Consider the following 22,436-nt stretch of genomic DNA (forward strand, 5'->3'; position numbering starts at 1 on the left):
GACTGAAACATGTAAAAGAATATATCTAATCACATTACTCAGCCTATTGAGTTCTAAACCAGATATTGTTTGCACTATGTAAAATATACTGATATAGTCTGATATATATATGTGTGTATGCATATTTGTGAAGGATATCTAATAAAAATACTTATTATTCTGCCCACGTTACATCCCTTTCCCTCAGTGTTAGACTTAGACATATTGTCCTTATGAAATCTATTAAGTATTTCTTAGAGTAAGAACTGGAACTGATGTAATCAACTAAAATCTCTAAAGTTAGAGCCCCAGAATAGCTGTAGTTTAAAGACTAACCTCAGTAGAAGCAAAAATAACAGTTAATTTCTGCCAACAAGAGACCTAATAAAAGACATTGCCTTAAAGATTTCTTCACGAAACCACAATAAAATCCCCCCTTTTCAATCTGAAGAGGTGATAATATCTATACCACAATGTACATTCAAGCAAGAAGGGTTATTTCTCAAACTTATAGTTTAAAATTAATGGGGGAAATAGTTATTACTCAAGCCAGCAACTGTTTAGAAAATAAACTCTATTCTTCAATAAAAATTGTTCAAATATTAGTCATGCAATATCATGTAAAACACTTGTAAACTTGACTGATACTTCACTGGAATATTATATGCATCACTCATATATTTATCGTGTTTATATCTATAAAACAATCTGAGTAACTTATACATTTATATAGCTAGAAATACCAGAAAGTGCATGTTTTTGTTGTATGTATGTGTGTACATGCTTTTGTTGTACATATGTGTGTGCATGTCTCTCTCTCTCTCTCTCTCTCTCTTTCTATACGTATGTATGTCTTTCTATATGTGTGTATATATACAAATATATATATATATGAATACACACACATATATATATATATACACATACATACATGTATGCCTGTATACACATACATGTATATATATATATATATATATATATATATATATATATATATATACATATATATAGAAGGAGAATTCAAAAAAAGCAAAAGACGAAGACAGATGGTGTAGACAAGAAACAGATGTATTAGTTTAATGCCCAGGAAGTGAAAAAGTCATTAACATTTCGAGCCTATGCTCTTCCACAGAAAGAAACAAAGAGAGAAAATAAAGAATGTGTAGTGGCTAGTGATCTATATATATATATGCTTGTATCTATGTGATGTTTAAACTTTAAGGCATTTAGTGGCTTCAGGTTTCTATTGATATACTTGTATTCAATATAGGCCTTGCTACTGTGAAGTGTTGTAGGTTTTTTCCAGGTTGACATAGATGAGAGGATTTTGCTTGATGCAATGATTTATCAGTAATTTGTAGCTGATATGGATATCCTTTGCCAGTTTTACATTATGTAAGATGATGAAGTTTTGAAATTTAAAGATTATTTTGATTTTTATTAGTTCCTATTGTCCAACAACTCAGCTTATATATTTTATAAGTGATCGATAAAATTATTAACTTTTTGTTATAACTTCATTGATAAGTAATAACTACTAAGGTTGGAATTATCCACAGTGGATTACATCTTATGCATCCTTCCAGCAATTATGTGTGTGTGTGTAAATGCACAAGTGTTTTCAATGTTTTTCTTTTCTTTTTCTCTTTATATTTTCCTCAGTAGTTTTTTTTTCCTTTTTGCATCTTAATCACTAGCATTATTCTGAAAATCAGATCTTGATTTCAAAATGAGTCCATAAGTGTATTCAAACTACCAGTTAGGCCTCACACAAATTACAGTCAGTCAAAGTTTGGAATATGCACTGTTTTATGTTGTTTCTTTGGTTTCTCTATATTCAAATGAAGCTTCACCAATATAACTGCCTATCAAAGTAAGTAATACAAATATCAAGAAGAAGCAACACACAATAAACATATCAGCTTCATGAATAGATTCAGTTTATGTATGAATTATATCATAGCTTTTATAAAGGCAAACTGTCAACATTAGGAAACAGTAGCAAGTATGGTTACATGTAAATATCTCCAAAGAAGTACACACACATAACATTCCATTTCAGCAAATCCATATAATCAAAATATTTCTGCAAGTTTATTAACAAAATGAAAAATGCCTACTTGGTACATTAAATAGGAATATATATGATCACATTAAGCATTTGTAAATTTCATAATTTTTGAAGCTGAGAATTACCATAAAATATAGCTTTCATGTTCAATGAAAATGTCAAAAAAATCCAATATTAAATATATGTGGAAAGCAGCATTTTTGCCAGAAACATTAGAGTGCCTGACAAAATGCCTAATGGTTTATATTTATGACCCTTTACAGTTTGAGTTCAAATCCTGTTCAGGTCAACTTTATCTTTCATCCTGTATGAATAAATAAAATAAAGTGCTAAACAAATATTGGGATTGGTTTATTTGACTATACTTCCTTCAAAAGTTTGTGATCTTGCACCAATGTTATAAATCAAAACTAAATGTGTGAAAGCCAAAGATCAAAATGTAAATTGCTATCCAGCACCAGTTTCGATTTTTGATTGAAGATAATTCCTTTCATATATGCCACTAAAGGTCTCTTTAAAGGTGTAGACATCACACATTTCCCTCCTATATTCTGTTGATTCATGAACTTATGTTAAACTAGGAAATCAATAGTAAACTAATTAAAGTAATGAAAGATGAATTCCTCTTCATTGCTAAGCATGTCAGCAGTCATCCGAATTGTAATTAGAATTAAGGTATAAAGTGGATCTACAATCTGTATAGTGGTCTATATGAAACATGTTTACAATTTAAGATGATAATTTGGATACATTTTAAGCAGAACAAGTCTTTGAATATTGACCTTCTTCATTTCACCCTTTACAAGCAGTATTTCAACAAATGCCAGTTTATAAATCTTCTATAACTTATGTTTATGGTTAGATGTACCAATACAAAATATAATTTCCTGGTAATAAGCAAAAGTTTGTAAGTTATCACATTACAAATTCTCTTTAACATCTATCATATTCTTTCCCAGTTTGTTCATTAATGAATTTAAAATAATGTTGGTACAAGCAAAACCTATGTGTTGTGAACAATGTCTTGATGTGTCCAATGTAAATACTTTAATATAAACTACACAGAAAAATGAGCCAAACTTTAAACTAAATTATAATACTTAGATATAAAACTTAGTGAAAGGTACTATAGGTTAATAATACTTTTGTAGTGATATTATATACAACTCAGCTTTGAAACTTAGTAAAAAATATTCAAGTTAGTAATGCAAATGGTTAAATACACAACTTCTAATGATATTACTCAACAAATAATTGATACATAGATTTCTGTTCTTTCACACAGCACACAATAGTTGTAGAAACATAATCTGATTTAACATATGTGGCACACAAATAAGTTTTAAGATATAAAATAAGAACTATTTTCCACTTAATGTGAGTGAAAAAATTCTCAAAATCTATAAGCTATAATCTCTTACATGGCTACTCTACAATAAGCAAATCATTTACAATTTAGAAGAATGCTGAATAATCTGTTTATAATAATTCCTTAATAGTTCAACACCCATTTGAATCTACAAGTTTGTGAAATATTTAAAATGGATTTTCAAATAAATGGGCATGTATAAGTAGACATCTAAAGGCAAGGCTACCAATTAGAGCTCAATGTCATTAGGCTAACCAAATATTACACCATAAAAATTCAAAATAGAGACATTACAACAGAATGGGAAAAAAATGACTAAACATAGTACATAATAAAATATGAAATAAACTAAGTCTTATTGCATCACAATAATAATAATAATAATAATAATAATAATAATAATAATAATAATAATAATAATAAAAGGAAATAGTCATAAAACCTAGTTTAGTGCAGTTATTAGGGACAGCTAGAATACTTAGGAGAGTTCTTGGCATTTAAGGTTACTTGTTGTAGCCTGATGTTAGGAATTTTTCATTTCAACAGTCTAATATGTTGTGCGCATATGAAATAATAATAATAATGGTTATGATTTAAAATTATACCACATGGACGATTTTAAGGGAGAGGTATAGTCAATTATATCCTTTCCACTGCTCACTGCTACATATTTTATCAACCTAAAAGAATGAAAAGCAAAGTCGACCTTGGAAGTATTTGAACTTAAAATGTAAAGAGCCATGCTGCTAACTATTTTGTTTGTAGTGCTAATAATTCTATCGGATTGCTGTAGTTCTTTTAATAATGATGATTATGTAAACTCCTATACTTGATGATACTTTATTTTTCAACCCTGAAAGGATGAAATGCAAATTTGACTGCAGTGGTATTTGAAATCAGAGTGAAAAGAGTCAAAAGAAATAACACAAAGCATTTTGTTCAAGGCACTCTGAGATGTATGTTTTGTTGCATAGTGAAAGTATGAAATACAAATAAGACTTCTGAATAATAATAATAATAATAATAATAATAATAATAATAATAATAATAATAATAATAATAATAACTCTCATGGCTTCTGATCTTAACTGATTGGAAGTGTTATCATGTACATTGTTTTGTCTTGGTATAAAAGATGGGCTACAGCAAATATTCTGCTCAATACCACAGATTTGCTTGTCAGTTGTTTGACCTTAACCAGTTGAGCATGTCCCTTAGTGGCTGACGATATGTGCATCTCTGATCACGAGCAGAAGTAGTGGGGGAGCATCATAGCCATGTGTTGAGAGGGATTCTTTGGGGTTTGAATAATTCACCTCTGGAAACATGGGTGTTTCGTTCAACGTCCTTAAACAACCCTTATTCAGGGACCTTTTGAGCGGGATGGGTTACTCAATCTGAAGAAAATTCTAACTGGGCTCCACCTGCAAGGTCATGTGCTGTTTATCTTGATATGAGATCACCATGTCGCGCACATGTGGTTGTGATGCATGTGCCTGGTGTACCCTTATCAGACGGGTAGTCATGATGGGTATACTGGGCTTCGTATATTTTACCCCGGTGTCACTTTGATGGCATGCTCTGCTCGCTCACTCAATAATAATAATAATAATAATAATAATAAAGAAACTGATGCAAAAAGGACCAAAGAAAGATATAGAGATACTCTGATCATGGCTGTGCATGGACATGTGTTAAAGACAAATATTGTTAAATTCAAAATTGTCAGAAATTAGCAAGATTGTTGCATGGTATGTGAAGCTGTTGACCATTTGGTGTGCAGCAGACTGTTCACACTGTTTAAGATTCTTACTAGACATTAACTTTACACTATTTTAAATAAAAATTAGTGTTGGTTGCACATAGTAGAGGTATGATTTGTTTTGACTGTTATTAAGCTTAATACATTATGTCTTTTGTTATGCTGCACTGGTGATTATGGCAAAGTTGCTGAGGATTAGATGGTGGAGAGGCACAAAAAATGATAACAAAGAAACTCCTCATTTTGTTTGGACAACTACTTTATTTATCAATCCTGAAATGATGAAAGGCAAAGCTTACATTAGTAGGATTTGAACTCAAAGAACATGGACCTGGAACAAGTAGCCATAAGCTATTTAATCTGATGCTCTGGTGACTATTCAGCATTAAAACAATATCTTACTAAGATATAACATACCAACTCAGTAATGAGAAATATAAACAATATGAAAGAGTGGCAGCACAGAGTTTAATCTATCAATACTACTTTCTACTCTTTTATTGAACCTTTTATTATGATTGTTCATTACATATTAATGTCATAGAATTAAATATTCCAATTCTAAGAGCACCTCTCATTTATCTATAGGCTTTTACTATAAATGCCATCAGAGATAAATTTAAGGTGTCAAATTTATTCAGATGGCAAAAAAAATATTCTATATGTTAATAACTAATTCAATAAATAGAGAAATGATGATTATCTATAGTAAAAGGAAATGCTTGATGTGATGTTTAAATAAAGAAAGACTAGCACTCACAAAAAGCCAATTCTGAATCCTTGCAACTTGTAAAATAAGACATATAATAAAAGAAGTGATATTGATATAGATGTCCCAAAATCAATAAGGTGTTGCAGAGAAATTTAAACTTAAAAGAAATAATTGATTAGATATATTTCCCTAAGGAGCAAGTTAGGGGTTGTAAATGTTATAAATAAGTAGCAAGAATAAATAAAATATGTCTTGTGATATGGGAATAATATCTAACAACCATAGTTTAATATCTATTTTGCAAGCTTACAACCATGAAATGGATGATGTTGTGATAGTGTAGCAGAGCTACATAGTAATATGTGAGTCGACCTGCACAGCAGATGAATATATCAATGAGGCATCTAGCTTCACTTTGATACACTAGACTTGCTTTGATACAGTAGCCTCGTTCTGAGACACTAGCCTCGTTCTGAGCTACATGGTTTCTCTGCAGCTCCACATGCAATCTCCTACATGTGACTCACATGTCCATTCACCCTGACACGAGATATATGGTTCGTTTACGAACCATATATCTTGTCTCAAAATGACTGTTCTCATTACACACATGCATACATACTATAATACAAATATTATATGCTGTCTCTTTTAGTGCAAAAGCAAAAATCAAAACTTTCTTTGTATGTAAACACACATGTTTTTGTACTGTACTACATGTTTCCACCAAGGTGAACACAGAATAAACAATATATTTATTCACAAAAATGTCTTATGCTGATTCATACTAACTGTTTTTCCATTAAAATGCTATAATTGTTAATGTTGTTGGAAAGAATCATTATATAAATTTTAAAAGCCTTGACACACTGATAATACTGTGTTCACTAAAAATATCTTAAACACTTAAAGCAGCAAAAATTGATAAAATTAAGTAAATCCCAAAACAAAAATATAGCATAGAGTACCAAGGTTATTTTCATGCAATTAAGAAATTACATTCTAAATGAATGTTTTACAGAAGACATGAAGTATGAAGTGAGAGACTTAAATAAGCACAAACTCCTCAAAGTTAGTCCTGAAGACTGCCTAACTATAGGAAAATGTGATGGAGTGGGTTAAAGGTGATATCCTTCCATGAATATATAGAGTTCATAAAACAGCATATATTGAAATATGGAATATGAATAGAACAATATGAAAAACAAAAATCAGGCACTAATCTTAGCTACAAGTGGATGCAAAAACAGAAAAGACACTGAAATGAGACTTGTGTGTGTTCATACTAATATTCTAGCATTTTAATATATTTTCAAGGAAACTGAGTTCAGATTCTGCCGGATTTGACTTTGCCTTTCATCCAATTGGGGTTGATAAAATAAGTACCAGTTGAGCTCTGGTGTTAATGTAATCGACTTTCCCCAAAATTGCTGCCCTTTAGTCAAAGCTTAATATTTTGTCAAGAAAATCAAATTACTTTTTAATGTTGATGTCATAAATAATTACAATAGGAAGATATTTATAGAACATAAATGAAGGGCAAAACTTTTGCACTTTATAAAGTTTATTTTATTTTGAAGCCACAATTTATGTAGTAAATCACAATGAATTAAGATTAGCTCAAGCTTGGTAACTCCAAAATACAAAGAATGAAAACCTGCACCATAACAATGGCGATAAAGATCTGCAAATTTTTAAAGTTTTAAAGTATTTAAACAAGATAACCATGCCAATAGGCAGATGGCTGGTTCAAACAAATAATACAAAATATTATCAAGAAAACTGTCAGAGGTATATTTGTATACATAAAATATAGCTATTTCATCTAAAATTGCAGAGAAGAAAAATCTCTTATGTAAAGATATCTAAATTACAACTCTCCCTAACTTGATGTTCTCATTCAAACCCATGATTATGTGTGAATAAAGCATGCATGAATGGTTGAATATATTTATTTCCTTTGTTGTTTCTCACATAGCACATATTAATATGAAGGAAGTTTAGTTAGATATCCTTCCTGGCATTAAACATGAAATGCTTCACTTATGAAATAAGAGAAACATAATGTATTGATAAGAGCTGCTTCAATGAACACTGTTTTATTTTGGCTTAATTTAACTCTTGTAATCTAAACAGAATTAATACTAATTTATCAAGCTGTATGTTTAACTATTGGTACTTGCTCTCATACACATATATATCACACGTATTCATACATATGAACCCATGCATAAATATATAACCACACTAATGTCAATAAGGGAATCTCTATGTGACCATTTGGTTTGCTTAAAAATGGTAGCCAAATATCTCTCAAATCACAGACTCTAATCTTAAGAAATAAGGAGTAAAGTATTACATAATTCTAAATACACTAACAATAGATTTCCTGCAGATTTGATGAGAATTCATATCAGTTGAGCTATACATGCTTCCCAACCATATAGTTCTGGCTTCAGTGCCACTGCATGTCACCTTGGGCATGTGTCTTCTACTTTGGGACAACCAAAGCCTTGTGAGTGGATTTGGTAGACGGAAAATAAAAGAAGCTCATTGTATATATCTATATATGTGTGTGTGTGTGCTTGTGTATGTGTGTGTATTTTTTTGAGTCTGTGATCCCCCCACCCCCATCCCACTTGACAACTGGTGTTGGTGTGTTTATGTCATTGAACTTAGTGATTCAGCAGAAACCAATGGAATAAGTACTGGGGTCAATTCATTCAAGTAAAAATTCTTCAAAATGGTGCCCCAGTATGGCCACAGTATGATGATTGAAACAATTAAACGATAAAAGATATCAGTGACTGAGTGTCCTTCACCAACATGTAATCTTAACATAATTCTCAAGACAAAAAAAGTATGTAAGCATGACACAAAGTTGATTCTTTACATTATAAGTGCAATCTATATGACAAGTTTCTGCACAGTTTTCATGTGGTCAATTTCATTCATAAGGCTTGAATCAACGCAAGACAGTGACAAAAGACACTTTGAAAAAGAAGACATAATGACTGCAAAGTCAACCTCTTAAAAACTTGTTCAGGCCATGAATATTTACTTTTACATTTGCTTGTCTACAGTCACAGAATCTGCATAGTTATTAAACGGTGTGCATGTGTGAGTATGCAGAATTTAAACCTGTCAAGAAGTTTTGCCAGATCATATATATATATATATATATATCACAATCAAGGAATGGCCATGATTGTGATGTTGAACTTATAAATGGTCTATGACTATTTAATTTTTTCCCACTAGTCCGCTGGTGGCAAAAAAATTCTACGAAATTTTTTGCCACCCTATATTGATTAATTATATATATATATATATATAACCTATATATGTAACCTATGTCAGTACGGAAAATGGATGTAAAATAATGATTATATATGATATTTATACACACATACACACTTGTGTGTGTGTAGATATATAATCTGTTACATCCATCATGGGGACTCTCTTTTAATTTTCAAGCTGCAAAGCAAACCCCATAGAGCTGGTGACTTGAAAACTGCCCAACTCACTAAGTCATTAAGAACCAATTTGAGCAACAACGAAACAAAGCTCGTTTTCTATAACTAGCTATAAAGCAATCTCTTGAGTCATAGTGCCATAAAAAATATACGCACCGTACACTTTGTAAAGTGGTCGGTTTTAGATTGAGCATCCAGCTGTAGAAACCAGACCTTAAAGAAGGCATTGGAACCAGATATGCTCCTCTATCCTCTTGAATTTCATTGAACCATCCCACCCTACACATGCCAGTATGAAAACAGAGAGTAATGATGATAATACTGTGTGTGTATGGATGTGTATATGGATATATCAATGTTGACATTTCATGACTTTACGTATTACATAGCTTTCTGACATTATAAACATCTATGTTGTGCTTTCAAAAACCAGTGGAGAATGAAATAAGTCCCACATGTATAGGTTGATGACAAGAAGAGCTGTAATGGAGTAAACTGTGTGCAAGTATGCATGTGCATGTATTTATAAATGTGCATGTGTATATGTGTGTGTACACACACATATACACAAACATACAATGTATGTTTGCGTATGTCATATGTTTGTATGTCATATGCCACTTGCCATATGTTTGTAAATGCATTTACAACCCAAACCATCAGGGCTAATTACTATAAAGGAGCATTTCAATGCCTTAATGTGATGTTTGATATTTAACATTTAATTTGCTTTATTATTGCTTTCTATAGCACAGATTTTTTTACATATTCCACAATGATTTTCAACAGATCCCACAAACAGCAACACTCTTCAATATATAAACCAACACTGCGCATGCACATGCACACACTCACATACACACATACACACACACACATGTATGTGCATACATATGATAACAGCAAATGTCACTATTGGCCACAAGGATCCACAAAGCTATTGCTAAGCTCTGGATTTACTAGCATCAAGGAGATAAGAAATAAACCTTTACCTGGATGCTGCTGTCTTCCATCAATATTCTTGGAAGATTGCAGTGCTTATTTATAATGCATAAGCACAGAGAATTAAGTGAACAGCTTCAAAGACAATGAAATATCTGTAGCAAATTTGAACTGAAGATGCAAGCAGTGGTTATCCAATACTTTATTAACTATATATATGAATATATGTGTGTTTGTACCTGTGTGTGTATGTGTACATGCACACATGCACACTCACAAGCACACACAGACACATATGATTATACCAGTGTTAAAGCTATCTACTTTATCTGCTAGCTTATATTTCTTGCCTCTCTGACAAGAAAGTTCAAATAATGGAAAAGCAGTTAAATTTGTTAATAATAATATATTATATAACAATAGAAACATTCTATGATATAAAAAAGAATATTCATGTAGAGAATACTCTTCAAACTGCTGCAAGCAAATGCATATACACAAACATACATACATACATACATACATACATAAATGAATGCATGCATGCATATGTACAGGCAAACATACATACATATCTATTCGTCTGTTTATCTATCTATACATCAATATCTGTATATGTTTATTTGTGTATATATATATACATACTGTGTACAGTTAGAAAGCATTTGCTTTGTGTCAACCAACATAAAGCAATAAAGTGTTCCACTGAAGAGCTGTTGTGGATTTGCATCTGATTGCACTATGAACATCCACTGCAAAGGATGAATAGCTATATTTGGGGAACCTGCTTATGGAACAAATACTATAAACTGCATTGTGTGTTTATCCTACTTTTCCCCATATATATATATATATTTATATATAAATTATTATTTTGACTCTGGGTAGCTGTATTTATGCACACACACACACATACACACACATGTACACACATATATAGCCTTTCTCCTGTAAAGACATTGGAGGCTAAGTTAGAATCTTTTGAGCACTACTAAGTATCATCTATACAGAGAATATCTGGATCTCATCTGTGAACTATCATCATCATATATAATAATAATGATAATAATAAAGTGACAACAAAAAATAAAACCTCGATATTAGATAAATAGAGGGTTATTTATATATGTTATAATTTAGAACAAACAGTAAGTTGTCATTATAGTACTCAGAGTTTCGAATGTCGGAGCAAAGAGCTACGATGCATTCTCATCAGTTATTAATGACAACAGGTGGTATGAAAAAATTTCTTATAGCTATTTTTCAGCATATTATAATGACCTGCATGTGTTTCCACTATAAATATATATATATTATTTATAGTGCAAACACATGCAGATCATTATAATATGCTGAATATAACTACAAGAAAAATTTTGTGGATGTACAAGTTCCCATACTCTTTATTATTATTAATATCAATGTACACTCCAGACAATATTTACTGTTCAGCAAAGAGAACATGGAATTACCCATTTGAAGAATTCACAGAGTGACTAACAACTAAATGTAATCAAAGACATACCGATCATTGTAACTAGCCATTAACTGGAACTAATACTATATCTGCCTGGATAATATATCCTTCCAAACTCTCTCTATCATCATCATCATCATCATCATCATTTAACGTCCGCTTTCCATGCTAGCATGGGTTGGACGGTTCAACTGGGGTCTGGGGAGCCCGAAAGCTGCACCAGTCCAGTCAGATCTGGCAGTGTTTCTACAGCTGGATGCCCTTCCTAACGCCAACCACTCCGAGAGTGTAGTGGGTGATTTTATGTGCCACCGACACAGGTGCCAGACGAGGCTGACAAACGGCCACGCTCGGATGGTGTTTTTTATGTGCCACCGACACAGGTGCCAGACGAGGCTGGCAGACGGCCACGCTCGGATGGTGTTTTTTTTTGTGCCACCGACACAGGTGCCAGACGAGGCTGGCAGACGGCCACGCTCGGATGGTGTTTTTATGTGCCACCGACACAGGTGCCAGACGAGGCTGGCAGACGGCCACGCTCGGATGGTGTTTTTATGTGCCACCGACACAGGTGCCAGATGAGGCTGGCAAACGGCCACGATCGGATGGTGCTTGTTACGTGCCCACAGCACGGAGGCCAGTCGATGCGGTACTGGCTACGGCCACGTTCGGATGGTTTTCTTATGTGCCACGTGCCACCGGCACTGGTACCACAAAGATACAAATTCCATTGATGTTCATCTATTTTGATTTGTTTTGATTTGATTTGATTTTCACTTGCCTCAACAGGTCTTCACAAGTGTCACAAGAAGGAAGGTATGCACAGGTGGACTGACTACGTCCCAGGTAGGGGCCATGGGTTATGGCCTGACTAGTCTTGCCGGGTCTTCGGATGGTGTTTTTATGTGCCACCGACACAGGTGCTAGATGAGGCTGGCGAACGGCCACGATCGGATTGGTGTTTGTCATGTGCCCACCGCACTGACTACGGCACTGATGGATTTCTTGTGTGCCACAGGCACTGGTACCACAAGATACAAATTCCATTGATGTTCATCTATTTTGTCTATTTTGATTTGATTTGATTTGATTTTCACTTGCCTCAACCGGTCTTCACAAGGTCACAAGAAGGAAGGAAGGTATGCACAGGTGGACTGACTAGTCTTGCCGGGTCTTCGGAAGGTGTTTTTATGTGCCACCGACACAGGTGCCAGATGAGGCTGGCGAACGGCCATGATCGGATGGTGTTTGTTACGTGCCACAGCACGGAGTCCGGTCGATGCGGAACTGGCTACGGCCATGTTCGGATGGTTCTCATGTGTGCCACCGCACTGGTACCACAAAGTGTGTGCCACAGGCACTGGTACCACAAAGATACAGATTCCATTGATGTTCATCTATTTTGATTTGTTTTGATTTGATTTTTATATATATATATAGTAAAGACATGTGGCTAACTGGTTAGGATATCCTGCTCAAGATTGTAAGGTCATGAGTTTGATGCATAACAACATGTTGTGTCTTTGAGCAAGACACTTTATTTCATGTTACTCCAGTTCATTCAGCTGGCAAAAAATGGGTTGTACTTGTAATTCAAAGGGCCAGCCTTGTCCCATTGTGTGTTGCACTGAAAGGCTATATATTAAGGGTATGCGTGTTTGGTGAGAGCTCAGTCACTATCATGTTAATTTCATGAACAGGCTGTTCTGCTGGTTGGATTAACTGGGACCTTTGTCATTGTAACTGACAGAGTGCCAGTTTATATATACATCTATATCCACACACACACACACACATATAAGGAAAAATGTATGATAAACACAAAATGTATGCATGTATGTATGTGAGTATGTGTAGGTAGATATAATAAAATATACATGTGCAGATATTCAAGTAAAATCATTTCATAACCATATTGTTCTTGGTTCAGTCCTACTGTATGGTGTCTTGGACAAAAGCCTTCTACAATAGCCTTAAGCTGACCAAAGTTTTGGTAGCAAAATTTGTAAATGGAAATTGTACTGAAGACTTCTTTTCACAATCACATGAATTGAGGTTCAGTCTCACTGTGCAGCAACTTGGGCAAGAGTATTTTGAATGAATTTGATAGATGGAGACTATGAGGAAGCATATCATATATATATGATAAAACATGTCGGAAAATTATCTATTTATAGAGATAAATAAAGGATTATTATATCTGTTTCCATCGCCTACTTTATTGCATTATCTTGGGATCTACTACATTAAGCATTTTAAGTGGAATTAATACTATGTGTGGTCAGAACCAAATCTGAGACTTAATTGATATCTACCTGGACCTGTCTCCTTATTTTGTTATATATATTATATATATATATATATATGTGGTGGGGGGTGTATCTCTGAGAATGTTTAAACTCTGTGGTGGTCCATGCCACAAATCACAATGTTATTGTTGCTGAGCAGCAACCAGTGACATTTGTTGACACCTGTGCACTTTCAAATTATTCAAGAATTGAAATTCTCTTAATTGATAGACAGATAAGGGTTGGTGACAGGAACAAAATCCAGTTATAAAACTGTTGCTCTAACTACTACCTGCTTAACTCTTGCAAGCATGGGAAAAGAGGTATTAAAGGAATAAGCAAATGAACAAAGAAATATATGTATCTATATAATCTTATATAAATGTGTGTTTGTATATATACATACACACAGACATATATATTCATATATATACATGAATATATATATATATATACATATATATATATGCACACACACACATATATATCTATGTATACATGTATTCATGTGTGTGTGTAAATGTTTGTTATTAATAATAATGAAATTATTGTATACAGTGCTCAGGTGCACCACAACTTATCAAAAGTGTGTATAAAGCATATGCAGTAATGTACAAATGTCTGGGAGGTGAACAGTGTATGAGTCAGATACATGGTTGCATGTGTATGGAGGGGAGTAAATCAGGTGTAGTGTTGGCGAATCTCAGGAAGCATGGAGGTTTTGAAGGATGCAGTGCTCCGACAACAAACACCTAATGCCAGCAGTTTGTTCCATCCTTGTTGGCAGGTACTGCTCAAGAAATTGTATTGTTTTATGTTCAATAACTTGTTATTTCCTGCAATGATGCAGTTCAATAAATAGAAATCAAAATGTACCAGACTTTAAAAAGAAAAGTACTGGGGTTGATATTATCAACTCCAATCCTCCAATTTGGAGTTGGACAGGTTTTACAGCATTTCCTTACTCCTCATATTTCATGTCCTCATACACAGACAACATCAGATAAAGTCAACTTACTTTGCTGTCGTGTATGCTTTATAGTGTGGATAATACATGTCATCATGGTATCAATGTTAATGTGGTTGTCCCATGCTGAAGAATTAAAGTATGCTTATTCAGAATCACAGCCTTCTTACACAGCAATTTTGCTTTAAGCAGGTTGCACAATGTTTTTGCGATCAGTCACAACCCTTCATCTTATTACTTGTCACATCCTTTACCATGTGTTATACACACACACCGCAACAATGGAGAAAATGAGCAGACGGATTGTGCTTCATTATTTGTGGTATGGTTTTTTTAATGGTGGAATGCCATTTCAATCCCTATCATCTTTATAGCAGTAGCTGGGTGTATTTGTGTCATTGACAAGAGAAAAGAACCCATCCCCTTTATCCTACAATGTTCTCATTTCTTCTTTGTTTTTTGGCAGTCATAACTTTGTCTCAGTCATGGGAAAAGTCTGAACTAATGTTTTCTACACTCATTCCTTTTAAGAGTTTATCGGAAGTGAAACAGTTTTAGAAGGAATACGTACGTACATATGTATGTATGTATAGCTGAAGGAGACATCAATATATGTGAATGCATGTTGACCAATAGCTTGTAAGTGAAAGTTGGTAGAGGGAAATTATTATAAAGCCCATTCTCAATGAGTGTGTGTGTATATATGCACATGCATGTATGTGTCGTCTATAAATGTTTTTATTTGTGTCCATCTTGTGTTTGTGCTTGACACAATGCTTCTGGTTAAAACATGGCAGATGCTGTGTCAAAATGGTAAATTGGCCAATTAGCAAAACATAGAATGATAAAATAAGTGAAATAAGAACAGGGTTTCTATGACTGGCTAAAAAAACCAAAATGATAATCTAGCATAGCTATACTCCATTGACTAAAAGCAGTAACTGAATTGAAGAAAATAATCAATAGTATTATTTGCCTGTTTGTACTGATTATTATGTGCCATTGTAACTCAAGGAGACAACAATATAAGTATGTTGACCAATAGCTTGTGAGTGAAATTTGGTAGAAGGAAACTGTGAAACTGTTCAGAAGCCCATTATAGTTATATGTGGTTGTGGATGTGTCTATATGCATATTTGTCTGTATCTGCTTTTTAGTTTGCAAATGACACACCATTGCTGGTTAAAACAAGGCTGGTGCTGTGCCAAAACAATAACTTTGTTAACCAGTAAAATATAAAATGATAAAATAAGTACCAGACCAAACTATTCACAAGGGTCACTATGATTGACTAAAACTTGATGAAGAAAGTGCCCTATCACTGCTAAAGTTCATTGACTAAGTGTATCTCTATAGTATGAGAGAATAGGAGGACAAGGAATATTTTTGATTTTGTTAGCATGAATAGAAAGACAACTATTTGAATTTGCAGTTTTATAGTTTTTATCCAGGAGCTTTGGTTATATAACAATATATTCAAGAGAATTCATATATATATATATATATATATATATATATATATTTAATGATATATATATATATATTGGGAGGATTTAAATAAAACTTAAAAGGACATACATTTAGTTCTATATCACTAGTCTTTCCTATATGGTTTTCATTGTAATATTGGTTATAACTTCACTAAACGTTATTTTATTTGTATTTTTAGATTATCATGCTTGAGGGGCTATTGTTGATTGTATTCTTATTTTTACTTTAAATATTTTGAAGTTTGGTGCTAATTGCTTTCCTTCTTAGCTCTGAACATCTTAGTCTGTCATTTAATTGGTCTATGCATGCATAAAAATGCCCGTAATTTTGTTTGTGCATGAGTGTATGTATGCATGTGTGTCTGTGTGCATGCTTGTGCATACATATGCTTTACTCTTTACTTCAAATATGAGCCAAACTCTGAAAGGTTTGATTCCATTATTGAAATTTGGTCTTTAAATTTTAGTTGGTATTTTGTGTATGTATGTATATATCCCTTTTCAGTGGAGTAAAATGAAATGCAGATCATCATTCTACCAAATGATTACATCTGTATGTGTGATCATTAAAAAACATAATCCAACTAATTGCTGATCACCCACTTAGTTGAATGGCTTTTTGCATGAATAAGCCAATATTCTATATAAATGGATATATGGAACATTTTGCATAAATAGAAATTATTACAGATGAGTGTATATGTGTGTGTGTATATACACACACGCACACACACACATATATATTTGTATATATGTATATACACACAAGAAAGAGTGAGATAAAGGAGAGTAACTGAAGCCTTTGACAACTCTGTGATCAGTATCAAAAATATTTGTTTCACACTTATTCAAGAAATTCCCAATACACAACACTGATATGAAATCAGATGCAAAAAATGCACAGCATGTCATTAGAGAAAACAAGATAACTCTGCTGCTTACAAGCTTTTGTTGATATATTTGATATGGTCATTTTTATGAGTTGTGATAAGAAGCAGCAGTCGCATATGTCTTAAACACCACCAGTTTATAAATGATGGCTATAGCGTATGATTTAATGGTAGACTTCTCAAACAAATAAAAGATAACAGAAGGAAAATTGTAATAAATACTTTTTAGGATTTTGTGTATGCTTTAAAGTATTATGTGGAATTTTAATGTTTCATATTTATTCAGAATTACATTGATTACATTTATTTATAGACAAACACAAATATGTCTTTATATAATATCTTATACAATATTTCATGATTTATTTATACTGCTTACCTTTAATTAATCTGCACTCCACAGGTACTACTATTAGAATTAGCATGTGTTTAGTATTTCTAAACAATGACTATGTTTCAGAAATAATATTAAATAGAATATTTCTCTTTATGTTTATAATTCATTTCATTTGATTAATAATATTAAATTTTATTATAAACATTTTAAAACTCTACTTAGTTTAGTTTCCCCTTTGAAGAAAGACATTTCAGTCAATTCAAGAGTTGAAAGAAGAAAAGAATATGAGTCAACAAACTGGAGGAATTTCTTCCAAGAAGCCGACAGAATGGTTTCCGAATTATTACCAGAGAATCTAATAATGTTTCTAAACCATAGTTAGAAAGCTGTTGGGTTTGGAAAAAAGGTTGAGAAGAAATATTTCAAATGAATCAAAATAGAAACATTCTATGATTCCTTTCTGTAACCTGGAAGAATTTAATTATTTAAGAATTCCTTTTTCATAAACAAAGTCATAAGATAAGACATTAAAAACTTGCTTCTTTCTATAAATAATCTACAAAACTTTTCTTCCTCAAATATCTTATATAGGTATATAAATGTATTTAACAATATAAGATATAAATGATATTGCTCACGATTTTTACAGCTCCCATGGTGGTAAACTTTGATGTCTCGCTGACTCTTGCATGCTTCCGTCCTCAGATAGCAGTCATTGCTATATGTGATCCCATCAGTACCACAAACTGTTGCGATATCTAGTGAGCACATCAGGTTACAACGGCAGACTGGCTTTCGTTTATCATCCAACAAACAGACTGTTTGATCGGAACAAATGAACCCATCACAAGGATCTGCAAGAAATGAAAACAATAATATATACAAACAGAATATATATATATATTAAATTAAATTTTAATAATAACTTCTAATAATATCTTGATGTTGACTTTTCTTTCCTTTCTCTTCGTCAGTGATTTGTGCCAATTTGGTATAATTGGGTCCTGATATACTTCCACTTAACCATTAACCTTTTCCAGCTTAGTAGGTTTTAAAAGTTGAATAACATGCAGTTGGAGCAAATTATTGGTGTCATTTTTTTTTTACATGAACAAATAGGTTAAAATAGTGGTCATAACATTTGCAATATCTCTTAATTACACTTTTATATTTGAAATTCCTTTTCCCACTGAAACTTTTAATAAATTAAAGTCATCATGATAAAAACACTATTTATTTAATATAGGATTATTAGTAAAAACAATTCTGTTAATTAATTAGTATTTAATCAACAATCTCAAACATTACAGAAATTGAAATATGAATGGTGATAATGAAAAAAGGAAGAAGTTGAAAAATAATGTAGTAGAATGACTGTAGGCAGTGACATGACAAAATATCTCTAATTCAAATTTGAAATTCTATGTACTGACAATATTTTCTTTAATTTTCCAAACATTCCAGTCAAGAATTTACCGTGATTTTTTAATTATATTGACATATAATCTTGTTCATTTATATTCAAAAGAGTTGTGATGAGAAATAGTTGCTAAGAATCAAATTATTTTATTCAGCTAAAATGTTGAGATTCCTCGTTGGAATTACAAGTACAAGTAATAATGATTTAGCATTTGTGAATGATCAATAACAAGACATTATTTGCAGTAAGGCATTATTTGAAACTAATACTACTTGTCCCATCTCAAAGAGATTGAGAGATCAATAAAACTAACATCAAGAAGCCATCTAATCTCTTTCTTAATAAACATTCTATCAAATGAAGAAAAGTGTTGAGTTTTAGAAGTAATTGGTTTCAATTCAATGTATAGGTGGGAGAATACGAAAGGATGGGGGGTCACTAACATAGGAACAAATCAAGTTATGGAATGATTTATTCACAATCCTTTGTGTTTAAATTTAACAGAGTCTTAATGTTTAAGAAACATATATTCCAGAATTATACAGAAATATAGGTCAAAACATTTAAATAGATATTTTTATACAATTAACTAAATAAGGAGATGTCTAAAAAAAAAGATGAAGAACCAGATAGTAGCTTTTTAAAGTTGATGGCCTTCAAGGATTCATCTAGTAGTAAGGAATGCAAATGCAGATTTTGTATTGATTGACATGCTTGTGAAAAATGTCCATATATTTTGTGGCCATGACAAATTCTTACATGACAAACAGAACACTTGTTGTAGAAACTTAGCACAAAAGCAGCTTCTTTATCTAATGGTTAATTTGTTAATGATAGTAATAGTATGGTAATTGCATTTAGAAGGAAGAAAGATTGCTGATAAGCGTCTAAGTTTTTCTGAACAGCTTTTAGAGAACAAAACTGGATGATTGCTTGTTTCAAAATCAATGGAGATTTCTCAAGGAATCTTAGCCAAGATTCTATAAATAAATAAATCTCTAATACCTTCTCTTGATATACACAAGCAGTTACAACCTCAGAAAGTACATGTATGTTGAGGCCATACAGAAAATTGACATAAGATTCAATGACATTACTTAGTTTCTGTTCTTGACTGCAATTGGAATATGTGAAAAATTGTATTCTGCTAATCAATAAAGATGCAATTGAGAGTAACAACTGCAGTATTGTAGTAGATGCAATTTGCCATGAGGCAGAAAGCTGAAGATGAGATGAAGTTAGTAGGTACAGGGAATCTTTGTTGCTCATTTAATCAAAGGAACTCAGTAACAAAGACGTTAGAATAAATATGCATGTTATTTTGATTCTTATTGTTCTCTGTGCATATGATGGTTTATTTCTGGTTGGCATATATCAGCATACATCAGCAGACAATTTGTTTTGTAACATTATAAAGAGCCATAAGCTCTTATTAGATTTGATAGCCTAGGGTGCCTCTAGGTGATAAGACACAATGCTGTTGAAACACTAGGTGTTCCAGAGTTTCTTTGTGCTAATGATTCAAGTGTGTTATGAACACACATTCATCTTAAAGGAGTCGCTCTCCTTTGACAAAACACAACAGTGATAAATATATCCACATTCATAGCTGTCACAATGTATTAAGAAAAAACATACAAGTCATTGTTTTGATCCTCACTTTCACCATCCATATGATGACTTGATATTCAAGCATTTAGTTTTGCAGCATGTTGATTTGATGCCTGTATCTAATAAAATGGTATAAGAGCAATGTAACCAGAAAAAATTTTCCATTCTTATTTAACTGCAGAAGGACTTGTCCTGGAGTACTTCCGAGTTGAATTTTCAAAAAGAATTGTTTCTCAGTTGTAATCAAATATACTGTGGAAGCAAGAATGATTGCTATGATTCCAATCAGTATCCAGATCCCTAAGGTATCACACACGTTTATTGTAAACTGGTTCATTCATTCATTTTTACACCCGTTTTTTTATGTTTGAGTGTGTGAGATGAATATATTATTGAAGCATTGTTTTACAACTGGATGTCCTTTCTGTCACTAATATTTCCCTCTTTTTCAAGAAAAAACATTTCTTATCTCTCACAACTTTGAAAAAGTAAATCCAGTGGACGAATTGTTGACTGGGTGAATAACAGCAACATCACTCACATGCACATACCCCCCACACCCACCTCCACTTCACATAATTATTGTTCTACCTTTAATTTAAGAGTTACTGAAATATCTGTTGTATATATATATATATTTACACACACACACACACATGCATACATACACATAAATACACACAGACATTGAAAAGTTGCTATTTCAAGTGAGACAGTGTAACAATTAACCTCTCCTTAAACTCCATGTAAATCCACATATGGCTAACTTTCAACCAGAAATTCATTAGGTGTTATATACATTATGATAGATTGCAGTGTGTATATCCAAGATAAAAACAAAACAGGAGATTCAGTTGTTACAGAAATTTTTTAGTATTACATCATAAATCATATAGTCTTTACATATATTTCATTACTGTCTACTAGTACTTTGTGCAGTAGTCATTACAAAGATATGTGAACTGCGAGTACATACAGTAAAAATCTATAAAAGCAGCAAAGGGAAATAAATTTGTAATTCTGTTTTGGAACTTGGAACTGGATCTCACAATATAAGCTATAATTAACAGCATGTAAATATTGGTTTGAAAATTTCTTTGGATAGAACAATTGAAGGCTGGCTATGGGATGTGAATCCACATCTCAAAAGACATGACAAATGTTCTACCATTGGTTTTTTTCAACCCAAAATTTAAATGCTACTATTTATAGCTTTATGTGTGCTTCAAGATCAAATTCTAAAAAGAAATCATTTCATGTTCTTACAAAAGTTTATAAATTCTCATGATGACAAAGGAATTTATCTTTAATTTTATTGGTGAGATAAAGAGACAGGGAGAAAATTAAACCTGAGTGTAGCCGGGGTGCTTGTTTGAAAAGAAAATTTTGGCTCATACAATCATTATATCACAGAAAAACCCAAGCTACTGGTGATAAATACTGAAGAATGTGAGAGAGATAGTATTCTAGTTATCTTTAGGTCAGATTGGCGATGTAAGCGTACATTTATATTTATCACATATGACTTTACATCCTACCTATGTTTATAGATATCTGTACATACATACGTGCATGCATACATACATACATACGTACATACATACATACATACATACATACATACATATATACATACATGCAT

General features: G+C 32.5%; 1 protein-coding gene across 14 annotated transcripts in view; it reads right to left on the minus strand.

Annotated features, from left to right (window-relative positions):
* The window catches only part of LOC115213470 (agrin), a 771,489-nt gene that overhangs the window by 234,490 nt on the left and 514,563 nt on the right, over positions 1–22,436 (minus strand). For all 14 annotated transcript variants that reach the window (XM_029782456.2, XM_029782458.2, XM_036503873.1 and 11 more), the window contains one exon: positions 18,402–18,617. In XM_029782456.2, coding sequence (XP_029638316.2) covers positions 18,402–18,617 — 216 coding nt within the window. The remainder of the gene's footprint in view (positions 1–18,401; positions 18,618–22,436) is intronic.

Source organism: Octopus sinensis, linkage group LG6 (genome assembly GCF_006345805.1).
Source record: "Octopus sinensis linkage group LG6, ASM634580v1, whole genome shotgun sequence".
Lineage (NCBI taxonomy): Eukaryota > Metazoa > Mollusca > Cephalopoda > Octopoda > Octopodidae > Octopus > Octopus sinensis.